The sequence below is a fragment of the Stegodyphus dumicola genome, chromosome 10 (assembly GCF_044657685.1).
Source record: "Stegodyphus dumicola isolate Sdum_Otavi_A_Nest chromosome 10, ASM4465768v1".
NCBI lineage: Eukaryota > Metazoa > Arthropoda > Arachnida > Araneae > Eresidae > Stegodyphus > Stegodyphus dumicola.
The window spans coordinates 160,785,502-160,804,204 of NC_140777.1; the positions used below are offsets into that span (position 1 = coordinate 160,785,502).

Genomic DNA, 18,703 nt, shown 5'->3' on the forward strand with positions numbered 1-18,703 from the left:
ATTTTGATACCCTTTAGATCATAATTGTTTCTTTATTTCATAAATTACGATTTCATATTTTTAATTGTATAATTTCTGCATGCCATCTTATCAGATTTAAATTGATGATCTATTATCCGGAAAAATCCCAAATCCAGAATCGCTGAAGTCCCGACCAGTCCAGATTTCAGACTTTTACTGTATAATAAATATATATAATAATAATTTAATGCATATAATAAATTATTGTAATAATGTATATAATAATTTAATTAAATGTATTGAATATGCCATATTTATTTTGCCCTTTTAGTCTGATTATTACAATTTATCTTTTCTGTCCTGAAATCCGCAAAATCCTAAAATCCACACAACCTCTCGCCCCAAGCTTTGCAGATTTCTGGACTTTTACTGTAATAACATTTCTAGACTGCATCAATTCTAGAATAATCTATGCTACAGCTTGGGTAACGCTGATAACTTAGTAGTTATTTCGGAACATAACTCTTGAGAACTGAAACCTTCGTAAACCAAAACATCCCCCAAATTTTTATTTTTATTTGTGAGAAATTCAGCTATGGCTACGAAACTGACTTGGTTTTTATATTTGTTTATCAGTCACAATCCTCTGGCCATAGTTTAGCACAAAAGTGCTACCACACACACACACACATTTTACACAATTTTAAAAGTTTTCTTCTTTTTTATTATAGGGTAATGTCCAATTCTGTTTTGCAAAAGTTAAAAGACTTAATTTGATTATATGAATTATTTGTCTTAAACTTAATTTTATATTTTTAGATTTATAATTTTGCATTTCTAAATCTTAATTTTGTATTTTTGTATTTCAATTAATGAACTAATATGAAAGGTTTTAGCAAACTTCTAAAAAATGTACAATGCTAAAAACTAGTTACTTTTTTAAACCCTCTTAGCGGCATGACCGTCTTTATCTGGTCATGATATTTTTTGTTACTTGATACATATTAGCCTTTAACTTAGGATATTTTGCTTTCTTACTTTCTTTAATAATGTAATCTTAATGAACGTAAGTTTATGAAAATAGAGGCTAAAATAAGTAATTATATAAATTTAGCTAATAAATGCAGCATAAATACAGGTCTTCATGGCAGATTCAAAAACCTGTGCCACTCAGAAGGAACAGAGGTTTTTTGATTTATTGTACTTAAGCATTATCTAACCATCAGCAAGTTGGTACACTGATTTTATTTGGAGAGGTCATGCCAACTAATCATCAAAGTTACTCTCTTGTATTATTATGTTATTGCATTGCATTTGCAATAAGGAGAATTTATTCAATTACTCACAGATTGTCTGTATTATAATTTGAATTTCATAACAGTCAAGAACACCGTAGAACAATTTTGTTAAAAATTCTGAAAAACTTTTCATTGGATATTTTTCTACTATTTTGAAAACATAGCTTAAGATCTTCCAAAATTGTGTTTTTGTCAATTTATTGTCATTTACTTTTATTTAGAAATTATATTTTGTTATAACATGTTTAAATTAGATTTTTTAGTATTTTCTAATTTATAATATGACAGAATTCATGAGTAATGATCGGGCATAGTGAAAACCTACAGGCTATGTCCTTGACGCCTACTCATGACTTATACACTGTAAATATTTAAAAACTTTCTCTTGTTACATTAACACACTAATGCTTTCTTCTCAAAAGGCCTTCCTCTAGCTTTTTTCTCTTTAAGGGGGGGGGGGGAATATGTAAGATAAAAAATATGTAAATCAGCTTTATAATTTAATTTAATAATAGCCTCTTAATTTCTCATTTTTAATTTGATTATTTCCTTTTTATTTTAAAAATAATAATGTTTAAGGACAGTATCACTTCTAGATTAATTTATGCCACAAAGCTTGCATATCGCTGATGACGTAGTTATTTTGGAACCTAAACTCTTGAGAACTGAAGCCTTTGTAAACCAAAACCTTCCTCTTAGGTGAGCTGCCTGATTATTTCGTCTGATAACATTTGGTCCAATAGTTTTCCCTTTTATGACCATTTCAAAGTGGAACTTTAATTATAACTACCAGGTAAATTAAATTTTAAAAGTTTGACAGTTTGGTTCATTTCCCAGCTTTAAAAATATATAAATATAAATTTTTATATTAATTCTCTTAGAAAGAATGTTTTAAGAAGCTAATTTTTCTCTTGCATTATAGATTGTATAAAAAACATGATCTTTAATATGATTTAGATTGTTTCAACCGCTATAAGAATTGGGTTCCTCGGTGGTACAGAATAAACACTGCTGGACTGTTTTATTTCTTTGTCATTTAGCAAAAAATATTTTAATTAAAATATTTATCCTTTGGTTTTTGCTTTAAACTTTTTATAGTTAAACCGCCTAAAATAACTGTAGAAGGAAAGAAGAAAATTAGGGAGAAAAATAAGCAAAAATTTGAAGGGAAATTTGGCTGTCAGACATACCAAGATGTTTCAAAAAGTTAGACACTTTTGAATATACTTTCAGAATACTTCCAAGAATTTAGGTATTCAAAGAGAAAAACACTTGGACGTGTACACCAGCAAATACCATCAATTCAGCTTGTGTTAACAGAAAAGACAAAAACGATATCATTGCAGATTAAAGTGAAGAGCGACTGGTTTTAGACTATATGATTGTATAAATTTAAATTACGTTATAGAACATCATATCATATCATAAATGGAGAATCCTATGATTTCTTAGTTGAATTATTTGAAGATTCAGGAGTTTATCCAGTGATGTATGTGGATGTCCCCTAAAAACTTTTTTTCCCCTCTTGATGAAACAGCGGCCGAGTGGTAAAGTCTCTGAACACTGGTAGTTCGGTACGAGGTTCGAATCTCGCGAACGGGCTCGCTGCATGGGCGTTTTAGTGGTTTTCTCCGTGTGTAACGTGTATACGAACCAGTTTCCCTTAGAAAGTCCTCCACGAAGGCATCCCTCCCCTTAGGCAGATAGCCTAGTGTGCTTTGCCATAATTAAATAAACCAAAATCTCTTGATGAAACTAGTCTTTCCTTTGATCTCATACCTTCAAAATGCTTAACCTCTAAAGACTGATAAAGGCTCTGACCAAACACTTGATGAAATGGATTGAATTGGATTATTAAGGTATGGCAAAGCAGGACTATCTTCCTAAAAGAAAGGATGCATTCGTGAAGAACTTTCTAAAGGAAACCAGCTGGCATATACGTTACACATGAGAAAAACCATGAAATCGGCCATGCAACCAGCCCGTTCGGCAGGATTCCAACCCCAGAGCGAACTACCAGTGTTCAGCAACTTTACTGCTCGGCCGTTTATGGGCTTTTATGAAATGGAAGACGATAACTTTATTTATAATGATTGTCAGATAAATGATGTCAAAATGATACCAAGATGTTTCGAAAAGTTGGACGCTTTTTAATATACTTGCAGAATGCCTGAAGAAAAAGAGAAGAAAAAATAAATTTTTGTGTAAAATTTAGTATTTGTATTTTTTTTTAAATCTTATGATATTCGATTCTTGCGATTTCAGAAATAAAATATTTGACTAAAATATGAATAACATTTTAACAAACCAAATGCAGGATGATAAAATTTTGTAAAGCAATGGGCACAGTGATAAAACTGTTTAAAGCAGTATATGCAAGTCATCCTAAGTTAAAATGTCGGTTATACATCTCTCTTATTTATATATCTTTTCTGAACGGAACATTGAAAGGTGTGTTAACTGTGCTTTACTTTATTTTCTCTTTTAATTTATGCAGTTTTCAGAGGCATCGTAGTCTGGGTTACAAAGTATTCTTCCAAAAGAAATGCAATTCAAATAAATAAAATCAAATGCTCGAAAACGTATATTAATAAATATATTTAAAATGCTCAGTTCGAATGAATAAATAGAAAATTTTAAAATAATTATCTGAAGAGACAATGCAACACTAACAATTAAAATAAAAGTCTAAAAATTTACCTAAAATAGTAACTATGACTAAAAACATAGTATAAAGAAAATTACTTGACTGCTGGTCCGCATTCAGTTAGTGTGTGTGCCTCGTCGAGAAGGCAACTGAGAGTGCCTCGCATAGAGTGCGAGTTAGTTAGTATCGAGTTGGTATCTAGCGAGTCAATCCCTGCAGAGTCAATTTAGTTGGCAGCCGTGCAGCAAGTGCCGAGTGGGTCGTCGAGTGCATCGAAGAGTCTCTTAGTGTATTGCGGTTAGTGCATCGAGAGAGCGTGTTGAGCTCCGAGAACGACTGAATCGAAGAGTCGGAAGCTGTGCTCGTGTGTCATCGAGTGCAACACGAGTTGTAGTGGGGAGAGTCTCGAGAGTACGTGGAGTTCCGAGAACAACCAAGCAGAGTCGGGAGCTGTACTCCAGAAAGCAGAGTCGGGTGCTTTTCAGGAAGCTGTCTCCACCGTTATTGCCTGACAGTGTGAAGGCTGTGTCGCTGATTGTTTTAGCGTGTTTATAGTAGATCTTCGACAACTGTAAAAATGTTTTGGAGCTCTCCTGATTAATATTGATAAATAAAGTGCGTTTCGATACTTCATCCAGTGTCGTCGTTATTCACTCCAAATCTAGGAACCCCATACGAACTTGAAAGAAGAAAATAACATAACAACTGGTGTCAGAAGTAAGAAAGAGTGCAACAATATATTAAGAAGTTCGCCAAGTGAACTATTCTTGACGCAAACTGAAAAAAAAAGGGGCAACATAAACAGTTGAATTTCTCCAGAAATTTCACACCAAATTTTACAAAATTTAAGTATCTAGGCATAATTTAAGTTGTAGAATCGAAATATGTAAAAAAAAAAAATGGTATGTTATTTCAGAAAAAGTCCAACTTTGTGTCAAAATACTTATGTTAAAATAGTGTTATATATAAATCTAATATATATCCTAAGTTGCGATTTCGAGACATGAAGAACACAATTTGAATTTCGTGAATCGGCCCAGTAGAACAAGAGATATATAACTATCGCATTTTTTTTTTTAGCAGTGTACATACATATTTGAAATTCTTCCTTATTTCAGTATTATGCAGCTTTTGGAATTATTTTAATGTTTCCTTCCTTTTAACATCCTTTCCAAGATAATAATAAATACGAACAATGTGTTTGTTCTTCCACACTTATTAACAAAGAAGCTGACCCTTTTTCAACTGCTAAATTTAAGAGATGGCAGGTGCATTTCATTATTTGCAAAATATGAATTTACCTTTTTTAAAGATGCCTGCCTAACATTCCTGGTACACAGGCGGCACTAAGTGCTAAGCAAATTGTTCTGAAGAATTGCACTTTCTTTAAAGTTTTAATAGTTAACTGTGTTATATATTAAAGCCTGTCGAATCTCCTTCTAATGTGAGGACAGAGAGTAAACTACACTCAAATTTTTTAAGAATCTGGATTAGAAAAGAAGAAACAACAACTGGATACAGTTTTGCATCAGTATTATTGTTTCTATTAGCACAGAGGCAGAATGGAACTATTTTAATGCAATCAATAACTGAAGATTTATTTTTCATACTAATTTCTTGAACCCATTTCTTCTACAAATGCAGCTATTTTTATTTTTGCACTTGAGTATTTCTTAGAGTAAAGTCAAATTACTACCATGAAACATTTTTCTAAAAATATAAAAATGCTGGGGATAAAAAAGCTGCAGCATGATTCCATGCATTCACTGGGTGATTGTGTTCCAGTAAAATGGCAGAGGTCAGGCATTCTGCATTAATCACTTTTCGGTCCTTTGTTTCCACAGAAAAATTTAATTTTTTTTTCCAATACATTTCCCGTTGTCCTTGCGAACACAGATGTTTAAAAATATCAGCCCTTCAAATGTGGCAAATCAAAAAATCGCAAAAATAAGCATTACACATTGCAATATTACCTTTCTTCGACAAAATAATAGAAGTAGAATAGTCATATGTATATGATTTTCGAAAAGTACATGACTATTTTACATTTTTTACAGACATAACTAAAACAAAAGATCACAATTTCTTAAAGTGTTTCTGAGAAAGTCGTGAAACTTAACCTACTCATTGATGAGATGAACGAAATAAATAACCTCATTGGTTAACACATGCCAGATGACTCACAGCAGCACTTGATTCTCATTGGAGAACTAGAACATGACATTTTGGACTCTCACACACAAAGCAGAAACATGATATATCTAACTAGTAAAACGACTTTGATTTTCTTTAATATATATCTAGAGGAAAAAACAAGTACTTTCAGATGCCAAAAATTGCTTATTTGGGTGCAAATAACGAAGTATTAAGCCAAGCTACACAAAAATCATAAGAAATTTTAAAAATAAGAGAAAATCAAGAGAAATGTGTCACAAATCAAGTTGGTGGGAGTTATGGTTGAAAATCAGGAGAGCTGGCAACGCTGCTATAGTCAGCATTTATCACTTATATTGTAAATAATTTTTTATAATATTTTTTTTAAATATATCATTATAGTTTGTCTGAGATTACCCATAAGCCCACCTATTATATGAATGCAATGTAGTTTAGGAATAGCTGAATACATATATAATATTTTCGATAGCATTCTAAATTAATTTTTTCACGTGAAATACGAACACGAGAAATAAAGATAGTTAATACATTGGTATTATCATCTGTTTAAATAAAAAGAGAGAGAGAGAGAAACTTACTTATTTTCACATGAAAAATCACAAAACACATCATATTTAGCATTATAAAATCTCAAGATAGGACAACGAGCTTTTATAAGAAGTATGGGTTCTTTAACATCAGGACAATGTCGACGAAGTATCCTTCGTACAAAACGAAGCATGTATGGAGGATTCATGTAAGCAACTACCTCTCGAGGTATTGTACCCTCAAGAACTGAGTCTAAAGTTGGCACAGCTTTCAAAATAATATAATCCTGGGGATAAATACCAAATAAAAATTAGCAAATTAAATAAGCTGTAATAGTTAAAAAATTACATCAGGTACATCTTTCAGCACATTCAAATACAGCCAAAACAAATAAATATAACACACACTTTTTTAGCATGTCTTCATTATCACATAAATAAAGCAATTACCCCTTCTATTTTTCAGCTTTAAAATGATCTTATATTATAATAAAAAACTGTTTCCAAGCTATTTACATATACACAATAATGATTCTCCCAAATTCATTAAGAGCTTGCAAAAGAATATAAATAATTTCTACATTTCAAATGGGATAGTATCAAATTTCTCATAACTCAAGTAATTGACTGAGAATAAACTAACTGACTTTTATCTACAGTCAAAAGTCTTTAATCCAGACTCGTCCGGACTTCGGCGATTCCGGATTACCGGTTTTTCTGGATTATAGATCATCAATTTAAATTTGGTAAGATGGCTTGCAGAAATTATAAAATTAAAAATATGAAACCGTAATTTATGAAATAAAGAGCAATTATGATCTAAAGGGTATCAAAATTTACAAAAAGAAAACTTAATATTTATTTGTTTACCATATTAAACATTTCTTTCAATGTACGCATGCGTAAAACATACATTACGCATAGTCTAAATTAGAAAACTGCAACCAGAAAACTATTTGATGTGTATTCGTGATATTTATAATGATGAGGAACTTGATTTAAATCATATAAAAGACGGAGTACATAGAGATGAAATACTACATTTAGTAAGTAATTATAAGCCGAATAAAATAAAAACATCTTCCCTAAAGATAAGGACAGTGCTGACAGATCAACTTCCAGTTCATTGCGTGTCGCGACGTTCTCCCCTCCCGCGCAGAGCAGCGTGAAATTGATAAACAGATTTCGGAATGGTTAGAGAAACAAAGGATATGCCTTTATCCATTTTTTGCAGCAATTCCACTTTTTGTTTGATAGACATCGAAACATGCTTTCGCTTTGTAGATCCTTTGGCAGCTCCAGAATTGGAAATTCTTTTTGAAATAATCGAAAGTTCAAGCTTACTTTTATAAAATTGCTCTAACAGTCTGCAAAAAATAATAAGCCGGATCCAATTAGAAGAGTAAGGAACAACGCAATCTGCAACATTAACTGAAATAGATAATTAGATAATTTTACCTTAGCTTATACCGTCCATTATACATTAAACGTGCATGCGTAAACGTATTATGCGCATGTATAAAGGTATTACGTGCATGTGTTGACGCATGCGCAGAAAGTTTGTAGCTTTGAGGTCCAGATTATGGACGTCCGTATTAGACTTTTGACTGTATAATAGAATAAATGAAGAAAGGAATTTTAAAATATTCACTATCTTTACTTAATTATCCTACTGCACTGAACTAGATCAGATTATATCATTATAGTGACAGAAGTGGAAAAAACTGAAATTGCTTAAATATTTAATTAATATTCAACAGCACTTACAAATTTAATTTAATATTAAACTTTTTCAAAATCCTGAAAAGTGCAAAATATTAAAATTAGATTTTGCAATTCAGCCTACTGAAGTGAATACCACAAGTTTTTTAGCATCTACAGATATATAATAACAGAAATGTTCCCTATTCATGAATTTTCTAGATTTTTCTTACACCACAATCACCTTGTTGCTAGACAGTTATGAGGAAACGTTACAAATGTAAAATATATAATTAATATGTTGAAATAAACATTTTTTTTTTGTTTCTCTTTAAATTAAGAATTCCATATGAGTACATATAATCTTTATTTCAATGTTCATATCATATTGAATTAGAGTAAATTTTAACATAAATAGCATTAAATTTATTTCTATAATATTAAACTCCCCCTTGCTATTGTATCACATAAAGCAAATTTTTAAAAATAAGTTAAGTATGAATCAGAAACCACCAGTACAGAAGCTTGACCACTGCTAATGACATGTGCATTCTGTTTTGTAATTATGCAACTTCTTATCCAACTAAAAATATACAGATGTTGCAAAGATTATAAGAAAATCAGGTGAATTTTCCGTTAACAGGGTACGACTTAGTGCCAAACATAAATGTTGGAGTGAAATCTAACTAGATAGCTGCAACCCTAATGATACATAAAGTTTACAAAAAAGAATAATTGTTATATAGATAATGAAATATACCATGTTTCCCTAAAATAAGACCCAGTCCTCTATTAATTTTGGCTGTAAAAAACATGCTAGGGCTTATTTTCAGAGTATGTCTTATTTTTCATGCACAATAATTAACCTTTAATCATGTTTAAAGAACACATTTATTTAGGTTCAAGTAATATATTTACCCACATTTAAGGGGAAAAAAATTGAAAAAAATCATCCTAATGCAGCCATGTCTTCTGGAATATCGTCACAAAGCTCCAAATCACAAATTCTGGCCTGAATTTTTTGTGACTTCATTTCCTCTAAGATAATTGGCTCTAGCCTCATGCAATACAGCTCACCTCAGATGAACTCTTTTTATACATGTAGCCTGCTCGTAGAGCACTGGCAACAAAATTATCCGTTATTTTATCCCCGGCATTCTTCATTCAACTCAGGACTTCTTGTAGCTTAGATTTCACAAAGATTACTTGTTGATTTCTCTCCATTCTATTTTCAGTGCAATTACTTTAAGTGCATAAATGGTCTTTAATGGCTTGTTTATATCAGAGTTTGGAGATATGTAGTTATTCCTGCGGAATCCTTATTTGATGAATTATTCCTTCTGTTTATTGTTTTAGTTTTATGTTAGTTTTATGGTTTTAGTGCACTGAATGCTGGCAGAATTTTACACTAACAAGTAGCAGAAATAACCTGACTTGCTATCTTATTGTTACTTGTGTGAACCAAACTTTTTCAGTTTCAAGAACATAAATACCTGAAACACATTTGATTTCCTCTTGCTTGTCCTTAGAGATGATTAGAGAGGGTGGGATTCTCTCCATCAAACTGAATTTCAAAAATGCACGTAATGCATACCCTTTCACAACCAGTAGAGAGAATAATATTGCTAAAGTATCTCTTGGATCAATGGTAGTTTGAGACCCTTGACTCATAAATACTGCCGTTCCATTCATAGCAATCAAGTTTGAAAGCTGATACAAAAGTCAATGCCAATAACAAAAGATGCAAGTGCATATTTAATCACTTCAGTATCTTCCAATCTGAACAGTGTTGTTGGTCTTTTTAGAGATAGTTCTTTCTTACTGAAGGAGGAAGCCATCGATTCAGTGTTGTGATGCTTCGAATTCGTCTGGTGATATGTCTAGCTGTGATGCTTTTGCAAGAGCAAATGCTTGAATATCAGCGTTTGCGAACAACCAAACATTCTGCTTTTCTGTCAGCAATCCATCCACAGATGATGTGTTCCAATTCTAGAAATAATGGTTACTGATCTGATCCACATTTATGTTTCTTGGTATTTCCCTCATTAACTGAGCTTACTGTACTCTGATGGCCATTTTCAGATAATTTGTAGATCCGTTTTATACTCTTTGCAGAGAGCTGTAAGATTTTTCCCCTTGAATCTTCTACAATTCCTTTCTTGTACTCAACGGAATAGTATTTTCTTACTCCATTCATCAGGCTTGCCACGCTATCTGTAGAAACGGAAAACGTCAGAGAATTCAAAAATTGACCAAAGAAGTCACGGAATTTAAATATTTTAGTCAAAATCTGGAAAAGTCAGAGAATTTCTTATTGCAATCCAAAAAAAAAAAAAAGCGAGTTTTGCACCAACTTTGGAAGTGACCACTTTCTTGCAGAATTATGTATCTCGTAAGCGTCATTCAGCCAGCTGGCGTAGCGTCAATTTTCCCAGCTCCAATCAAATTGTCTTATAGAAAGGCAAAGCAAGTTTGCAGCAACTTTGGTTTCCAGTAACCTCGAGAATTGAGTGCACATGTGCTGTGCATGTTGAACTAAAGGACATACCTTCCCATTCAAAATTGGTTTAATCCTAGTATACAGTACACATGGGATTTGGTAACATTATGATAAGCAGTAAATTGGTCATTTTGGTGTTGGCGACAATTTTCAAAATTGTGCCAATGCCGTAGCATATAATAGGATTTTACCACAAAATCTTTTAAACCTTTTTTTTTTTTTCCTTTTTAATAAATGCCTTATCATTTTCCAGTGAAATTAAAAATAATAATCAATCATCTTGGCTAACAATTTAATATAACTAGATTCATCAAAATATCGTTGATTATTGTAATTCAATTTGAAGTGATTAACTTCACTTTAATGTTATTCGCACCATTTAATGTGACTTCTTTTGTCTAAATTTATTTATTATTAGTTAATAATACTTTCAAAATTCGGCAATTTTCTGTGGCATAATCCTGAAACTAATTCCAGGAGTATGATGACATACCATCACAAAATTTAATTAACATATTTTTAGCTTGTGTACGCTGTTCGTTTAGCTGCAAAATGTCTGCAAAAAAAGATACTTTAATCCAGACTGGGCAGATTCTCAATCTTCAGTGGAGAAAGCATCTCCTATTATAGTTATAATAGTAATGCTTTGGAGATTATATATATGTATATAAAGTCATATGTAATTGGCAAATTTTTGTGTTTTCAAGTGGTACCATAATTAATTTACCTCTCAGAACAGCCACCGCTAATTACGCAAATGGACTGGAATTTTCTTAAAACACACCTGGAAAAGTCAGAGAATTTCATTCTCCTGTTCCAATGGCAAATCAGAGAGTCAAAATTTATTATTAAGTCAAGTTCTAATTTTTCATTGTTAATAAGGCATATTGAATATTGAATACTGAAGATTCTAACTTGTTTCAACCACAGCCATTTTTTTCAAATATGTATGTGTGTTGCACCTACACTTAGTCACTTGGCAATTAGGCGCCTGTCTGGCTACGATCTTAACTACAGCTTATATTAGGAGTATCCTGAGAAATCATGCTAGGGCTCATTATTATTTTTTTATTATGTCTTATTTTCAGAAAAGTGTGGTAATCTTGAATCACACCATAAATTATATGGTTTTTCCCACTCGAAGTACATTTTCTTCCAATTATTTTGCTATTGCTGACATGGACTGACCTTGTTTGAAGCAGATGTTTATATAGTCTTTTATGCTTAAATTGCATAATTATAGCATGTGTTGTGGCACACTTTCTGTTTCAGTGCAGCACTAAGAATGGAGAACCTAAAAGTTAATTTTCATTACATTATATTCTTTTATTTTAAAAGAAGGGGGGAAAAATGCTAGTCAGACTGCAACTAAAATTTGTGCTAAGAAATAAAGTGCTCTTTCTGATTACTCAGAGCAAAAATGGTTTGAAAACATAGCAGACTATGATTGCTCAAGTTTTGAGACAATTTTCTTTATAATATACAGAAATATACAGAAATATACAGAAGCTTCTTTTTTTAAATAGCTTATTTCTGGAAATTAGAAGTAGAGATTACACAAATATGTAACAAGAATGTGAACATTGGGTAAGCCAAAGAAACTTCCTTTAGTAACATTCGGAAAGGAGCTGCTTCCCAAAAAAGAAATGCTTTGTGACTACAGTGGAATTGCAAACAATTAATTATTGCCATCTTATCAGACAATAAATTTAAAAAAATACTGTTCCCATATCAGTTCCCCCCTCCACATAAAGGGGAGGGATGCCACTACAAGGAAAGGGAAGCATGCCCCGTAGAGAACTTTTTTAAAAGAAACTGCCTCGTATCCACATTACACATGGGAAAAACACAAAAAAAATTACTATACATCTAGCCTGTTCGACAGGACTTGAACACCGAAACCGAATTACATGTGTTCAGTGTCTTTTACTGGTTTACTAAATGGCATTTTAAAAGCAGAAATCGTAGTTCCCAAAACCAACTAGAAACTGTTTTCCATCATGACAATGCTTTGCCCTACATTTCGATGAAAGTCAGACAAAAACTTGGGCGAGATGTTTTGTGTGCCCCCTTCCCCAATATTATTACACCACCTTATATTCATTACACCTTGCTTTTTCAGATTTTCATCTCTTCCAGTTACTTTAGAATTTTCTAAATGACTCAGAGTTCACTTCTTTGGAGATCATCAATCAGCACATTAATAATATTGTCAATCAGCATATTATCGACACATTGATAACTTCTTTACAAATAAACCTAAAGACATTTTGAAAAAAAGTAAATTTTCGAACTGCCAGAGTGATGGTAAAATGTCTAGAACAAAAATGGTGCTTATATAATACAATGACATTTTCTTATGTTTTTATATTTCGCTATCACGTCAGCAGCATAATCTCATTCTTCCACCATAATTGCATTCCAGATAATTCCATCATATCGTGCCATTAATAATAGCTAAGCAGTGCTAAATTTGTGCAATTCTCTGATTTTTCTAAAGCAAAAACAGATTCCTGTGAACATGGGGGGGGGAACAATTACCTCACTTTCTTCTTCTTTTTCCCCCCTTTCGAGGTAGGATAGAAAAAAGAGAATTTCACACATTCAACATTGAGCGTACAAACATTATGTATACTATAAGTAATTTTTTGATAACCTATTATTAGGTTTATGCCATCTAGTTAGATTTCATACCAATGTTTAATATTTAGGGCTAAGTACAAGGTAACTGAAAAAGTTCTTGACGTTTCTGATATGACAATGAAAGAGTGAATCCCAACATAAAAATAATCACCAAACCCAGCGATGAAGTGGTTACGATGGGAGTCTGGACATTGAACAAGAGTATAAAAGTGCGTCGCATAGATACTTCAAACATAACTTGCACAGCAACTCACTGAAATGGACGCGTCAAAGGCACTTGTTCGGAGTTGTTTGCTGTATGATTTTAAAGTGGGATGAGGCCCTGAGAGCAGCCATAAGCCATAATATTAACCAAACATGTGCTGCACACTTCCAGGTACCTGATGAAACAATCAGACTCAATTTGCACCATATAGGAAAGACATACAAGCTGAGCAAGTGGGTACCCCCCTCACTGTCCGATGAAAACAAGCAACAGCGTGTCGCTGCCTTTTTGTCATTGCTTACTCGGCACTGCAATGCATCCATATTTGATAGAGTACTCACCAGTAATGAAAAGTGGGTCTAGTATGACAAACTCAGGCATTCCAGACATTGTTTGTCACCACGGAACCCTGTGCCTCACACTGTGAGAACTTCTCTCCACCCATGCAAAATCATGCTCTGTATCTGGTAGACTAATCACCAACTGGTGCAATATGAGCTCCCGCCAGTGGGCCAAACCATCATGGCAGGCTTGTACTCACAGTCGTTACAACGTGTGTATCCCGCAGTAATGAATAAAGCGCCAGCATTGGTAAATTGTAAAGGTGTACTCCTGCATGACAATGCTCTTCCTCAGGGGTTGACTCAGGCGAATGCCTGGAAAGTACTGGTTAGGATCTATACTTAGGCAGTCTCAACCACGGGGGTATAATAACAGACTTCACAGAAGGCTTGAGGGCTCTCGGGACAGAGTAAGGCTCGGCAGGGCACGCACTTGTACTGCCTTGTCTGCCCTTGCTCTGTGGGGTCGCAACGTGGTGGATTGATCAAGAACAGGGCGGCACTTAATTCCGATAGGCGCCTATAAGGTCGCATTAGGATGGAAGCCGTCTCGTTTCATCAGCGTTGCATGATAATGTGAGGCCACTACTGGCTCGGGAATCCAGGGAGATGTTCCAGCAAGTGTGCTGGGAGACACTATCCATCTATTATACTCTCAAGACCTTGCACCAACAGACTACCACCTTTTCCATTCCCTGAACAACCATCTTCACGGGAAATCCTTCAACAACAGGCCAGACTTCGAAAAGGTCCTCGCGGACTTCTTTGTGTTCACGACTCCTGAGTTTTACTGTGATGGCATCGCACAGCTAGCCACTCATTGGCAAAAGGTACTGGATGCCTGCATACTTGCCAACCTATGACACTCAAAAATCAGGAAATTTTTTTAAGAAATCAGGAGATTTTTCACAATGTTAAAAAGACTTTTTAAATGATAAAAATATGGTTTTTAATAATGAATTAACTTTAAATAGTAACTAATTCTTAAATGCAAGCAACATAAAAATACCTTACACATAAAAAAGCATTTTTATTACTTGCATCGTTTAAGGGGGGGAAGACACTTTAATCAATTTTCGTACAAATGTTATAAACAGTGGCAGATTTTGCTTTCTTTAAGAAAGAAACTTCATAGTTTTGTTCATAGTAATTGCCACGTAGGCCTGCTTTCGCTAATAAAAGTTTTTCTAATGTGTCATCACTAATATTAGATCTAAATTTAGTCCTCGTTTACGCAACAACACTGAAAATCCTCTCACACTCTGCACTACTATGGGAAACTGTCAAGATGGCCAACACAATTCTAGACAGTTGACTATATTTTAAAATTCCATCAGCATCTTTCAGTTATCCTATTAAACTCCACTGGGTGTCAATCCTAGCTGATTTTATAACTTCATTCAAGTTTTCTAATTGTAAACTGCTGTTATGCAGCTGTTGGAACTGTTTCAATTTTCCCTTCCTTTTAGAACTCCTTTCAAGATAATAATAAATATCAACAATGTGTTCATCCACATTTATTGGTAAAGAAGCTGCCCCTTTTTCAGCTGCTAAATTTAAGAGGTGACAGGTGCACCTCATAATCTGCAAATCTGAATTTTTCTTTCTTAAGATGCCTGCAACACCAGTCTTCAAGCCTACCAATACTGGTGCATTATCGGCACAAAGTGCTAAGCAATTATCCAGAGGGCCTGCATTTTCTTTTAAAGTTTAATAATTAGCTGTGGTATATTAAAGCCCGTCAAATGTCCTTCTAAAGTGGGGACAGAAAGTAAACTGCACTCAATTTCTGAAGATTAAAAAAAGAAACAACAATTGGATACAGTTTTGAATCCGTATTATTGCTTCCATCCATAGAGAGGCAGAACGGAGCTGTTTTTGTGCAATCAATAACTGAAGATTTATTTTTCAAACCCATTTCTTTAACAATTGCCCCTGTTTTGGTTCTTGCATTTGAGTATTTCTTAGCAATTTCACTATCGGGAAACATTTTTCTAAATAAAGCTGCAGCGTGATCCGATGCATTCAGTGGCAGGTTGTGCTCCAGTAAAAAGGCAGAGAACAGACATTCTGCATTAATAACTTTTTGGATTTTTGTTTCTGAAGAAAAATTTAATTTTTTTTCAAAACAGCTCATGTTGCCCTTGTGTTTTTGTGTACGCACATGTTTGAGACGACCATGCGCCCTTCCACAATGCGAAATCGAAAAATCGCAACAAGAGGCGGTACACATCGCAAATTTATTACATTTCCTTGAGGAAATAATGGAAGGAAAGTCAACTGTGTACGATTTTTGAAACGTACATGAGTATTTCATTCTCGCAGACATAAAAAAAGATGATAATTTCTAAAACTATTTCCCGAAGGCACGTGCTCTCACACAACTCAGGACAAATTGACCGAAATAACTAAAGAACATCCAAATAACAGCTTGCCTTGTCCTCATTGGCTAATATATGCCAGCTGACACGCAGTGGAGTTCGATGCCCATTGGAGAACTGGAGAACGACGTTTCTGGGATACGTATAATGCTCTCACTCACAAAGCAGAAGTTATCTGATTAGTAAGGTTTTGTTTTAGATATAATCTAGAGAAAATCCAATTCCTTTCAGACGTCCAAAATCACTTTTGTTCATATAACAAAGTATTAAGCCAAGTTCCATAAAAATCGTGAGAAATTTTAAGAATAAGAAAAAGTCGTTAGAAATATATTGTAAATCGGGTTGGCGGGAGATCGGTCGAAAATCGGGAGTCTCCCGCCTAAATTGGGAGAGTTGGCAACTCTGCCTATGGTGATTACTTCGAGGATTAACGGTGATTATTATTTGTTTTATGACTTTTTCTTTCTGACTGTCCAAAACGGCAAGAATCTTTTTGGTTACCTTGTAGTATCCCATTAACAGAAAAGTACCAAAAAATCTTTAATGTGGCAACTTTGTTTCGCCCTTCATATGGTAATACCAGTAAAAATGCCAAATGGGTTGTCTTACATAGTGATCTACTACATTTCTCTCAATGAAGGTGGAAATCATTATAGATCTAGCACAAAAACTAGCCAACAATGTGCAAACACTTTAAAACTAGCCTAGATATACAGAACACACTTTAAAAAATCTTCACTTGCATATATTGTTATGAATATTATAAAAAAAAATTCCTACACTTTTTTTCTAACATTCCCAAATATAAATTCTATTTTTTACCTTTAATCAGATTTTTTATTTTTAAGTATCTAGTCTATTTTTAAAAATCCTGCTTTTTCAATTTTTAAATATGAAAATTGGACATACATTTAAATGATAATCACCTTATCATCAAAAACTGTTTGCAGACATAAATCAACATCACATCCTTTAAAACCAAGTCCATTGATTGTAGAACCAAACAAATGAGTTTTGCAGTGAGGAAAGTAAGGCTTAAATAATTCATTCAAATGCTCCTTAAAATTCTTTCTGTTTTGAATCTCTTCAGGAGGAATACTTACTAATGAACAAAATGTTTGAATCTGGGAAGACACCTGACAGAAAAAAGGAAAATAATAAAAATAAAATTAATTATAACTACTATCAAAACAACAAAAGCAAAGGCTTATCACAATAACACAGAAACTGTTCAATTTGCATCATGGTTTGAAAATTAATGAAATTATTAAAAATACTGTGCCAACACTAAAATTATGTAACAAATAGTACATTTGCATGAAGTCAGAAAAACCTTTTCTTTGCCCTAAAAACTTTCATAAAAATACATATTTTATCTCCCTGACACATTAAAGTTTTTTAATTTTCAAAGGTTGTCATAAGGTTTTCTACTTTTCCCAAAATTAATTTTATTTGTTGTCAAAGCATATGGAGCCACTTTAACAAAAAACACTGAAGCAACTTCCTAACTCTCAATAAGATTAGAATTCATATCAGTGAATATTTCAAATCTTGAAGCTGATAATCCTATGCATAGTACCACAATATTTAGAAAATTTTTAAATGACTAACTTGAATAGAAATGAGAACTGCTTTCATATACACTTAGATTATAAGATGAAATACATCTATACCAATCTCATTAGATAACTTAAAAAGTTAACAACTTCAAACTGTTCAAATTTCCTAATACTTACAGATTTACAATTCTGAAGTTTAGATATTAAATCACTATGTAAAACAGCACCTTTTCCCTCTTCACATGCAAGTGGTTCTTTTTCTTGATAAACCGGTTTCTCTCCAGTAGCAGCAATAACTTTCCATCCTTTAGTTGTGTGTACAAGCTTTGCATGGTCTGTAAGATGATGCTACCAAAAAGGGGGAAAATTTCTCAGATCTAAATTCAAATTTCAATAAAGTTTCAAATAATATAAATGTGTGTGCGTGACTCTTCCAGCACACTGGAAGAAGCTGGAAAAAAAAAAAAAAAAAAAAAAAGGAAGGGAATAAACTAAAAGAAATGAACAAATGTACTCCAACAGGGAACCTAAAAGTGGATAAATTTACTAATAACTTTTTAACTTACTTAAAAATAAATGTTTTATTACTTCCAACAGAAAATGCAAACTAATTAAATAATTCAGTAGAAAATGCAGTGAGAATTGTAGTTGAATCCTTACTCATATGTTACATTTTTGTAATGATGATGTAGATTTGATTTTGTAAGAATTAATTAAATTTTTTTCTACTCTTTCTAAATAAATGTGCTTGGTTTCAGTTCTTAT

The 18,703-nt window shown here is 33.1% G+C and overlaps 1 protein-coding gene across 1 annotated transcript in view; it reads right to left on the bottom strand.

Moving 5' to 3' along the window:
* The window catches only part of LOC118191706 (speckle targeted PIP5K1A-regulated poly(A) polymerase-like), a 74,222-nt gene that overhangs the window by 47,149 nt on the left and 8,370 nt on the right, over positions 1 to 18,703 (bottom strand). The window contains exons 2-4 of the mRNA XM_035362543.2: positions 18,116 to 18,286; positions 17,306 to 17,515; positions 6,660 to 6,895 (exon numbers count right to left, since the gene is read on the bottom strand). Of these exons, the coding sequence (XP_035218434.1) occupies positions 6,660 to 6,895; positions 17,306 to 17,515; positions 18,116 to 18,286 (617 nt within the window). The remainder of the gene's footprint in view (positions 1 to 6,659; positions 6,896 to 17,305; positions 17,516 to 18,115; positions 18,287 to 18,703) is intronic.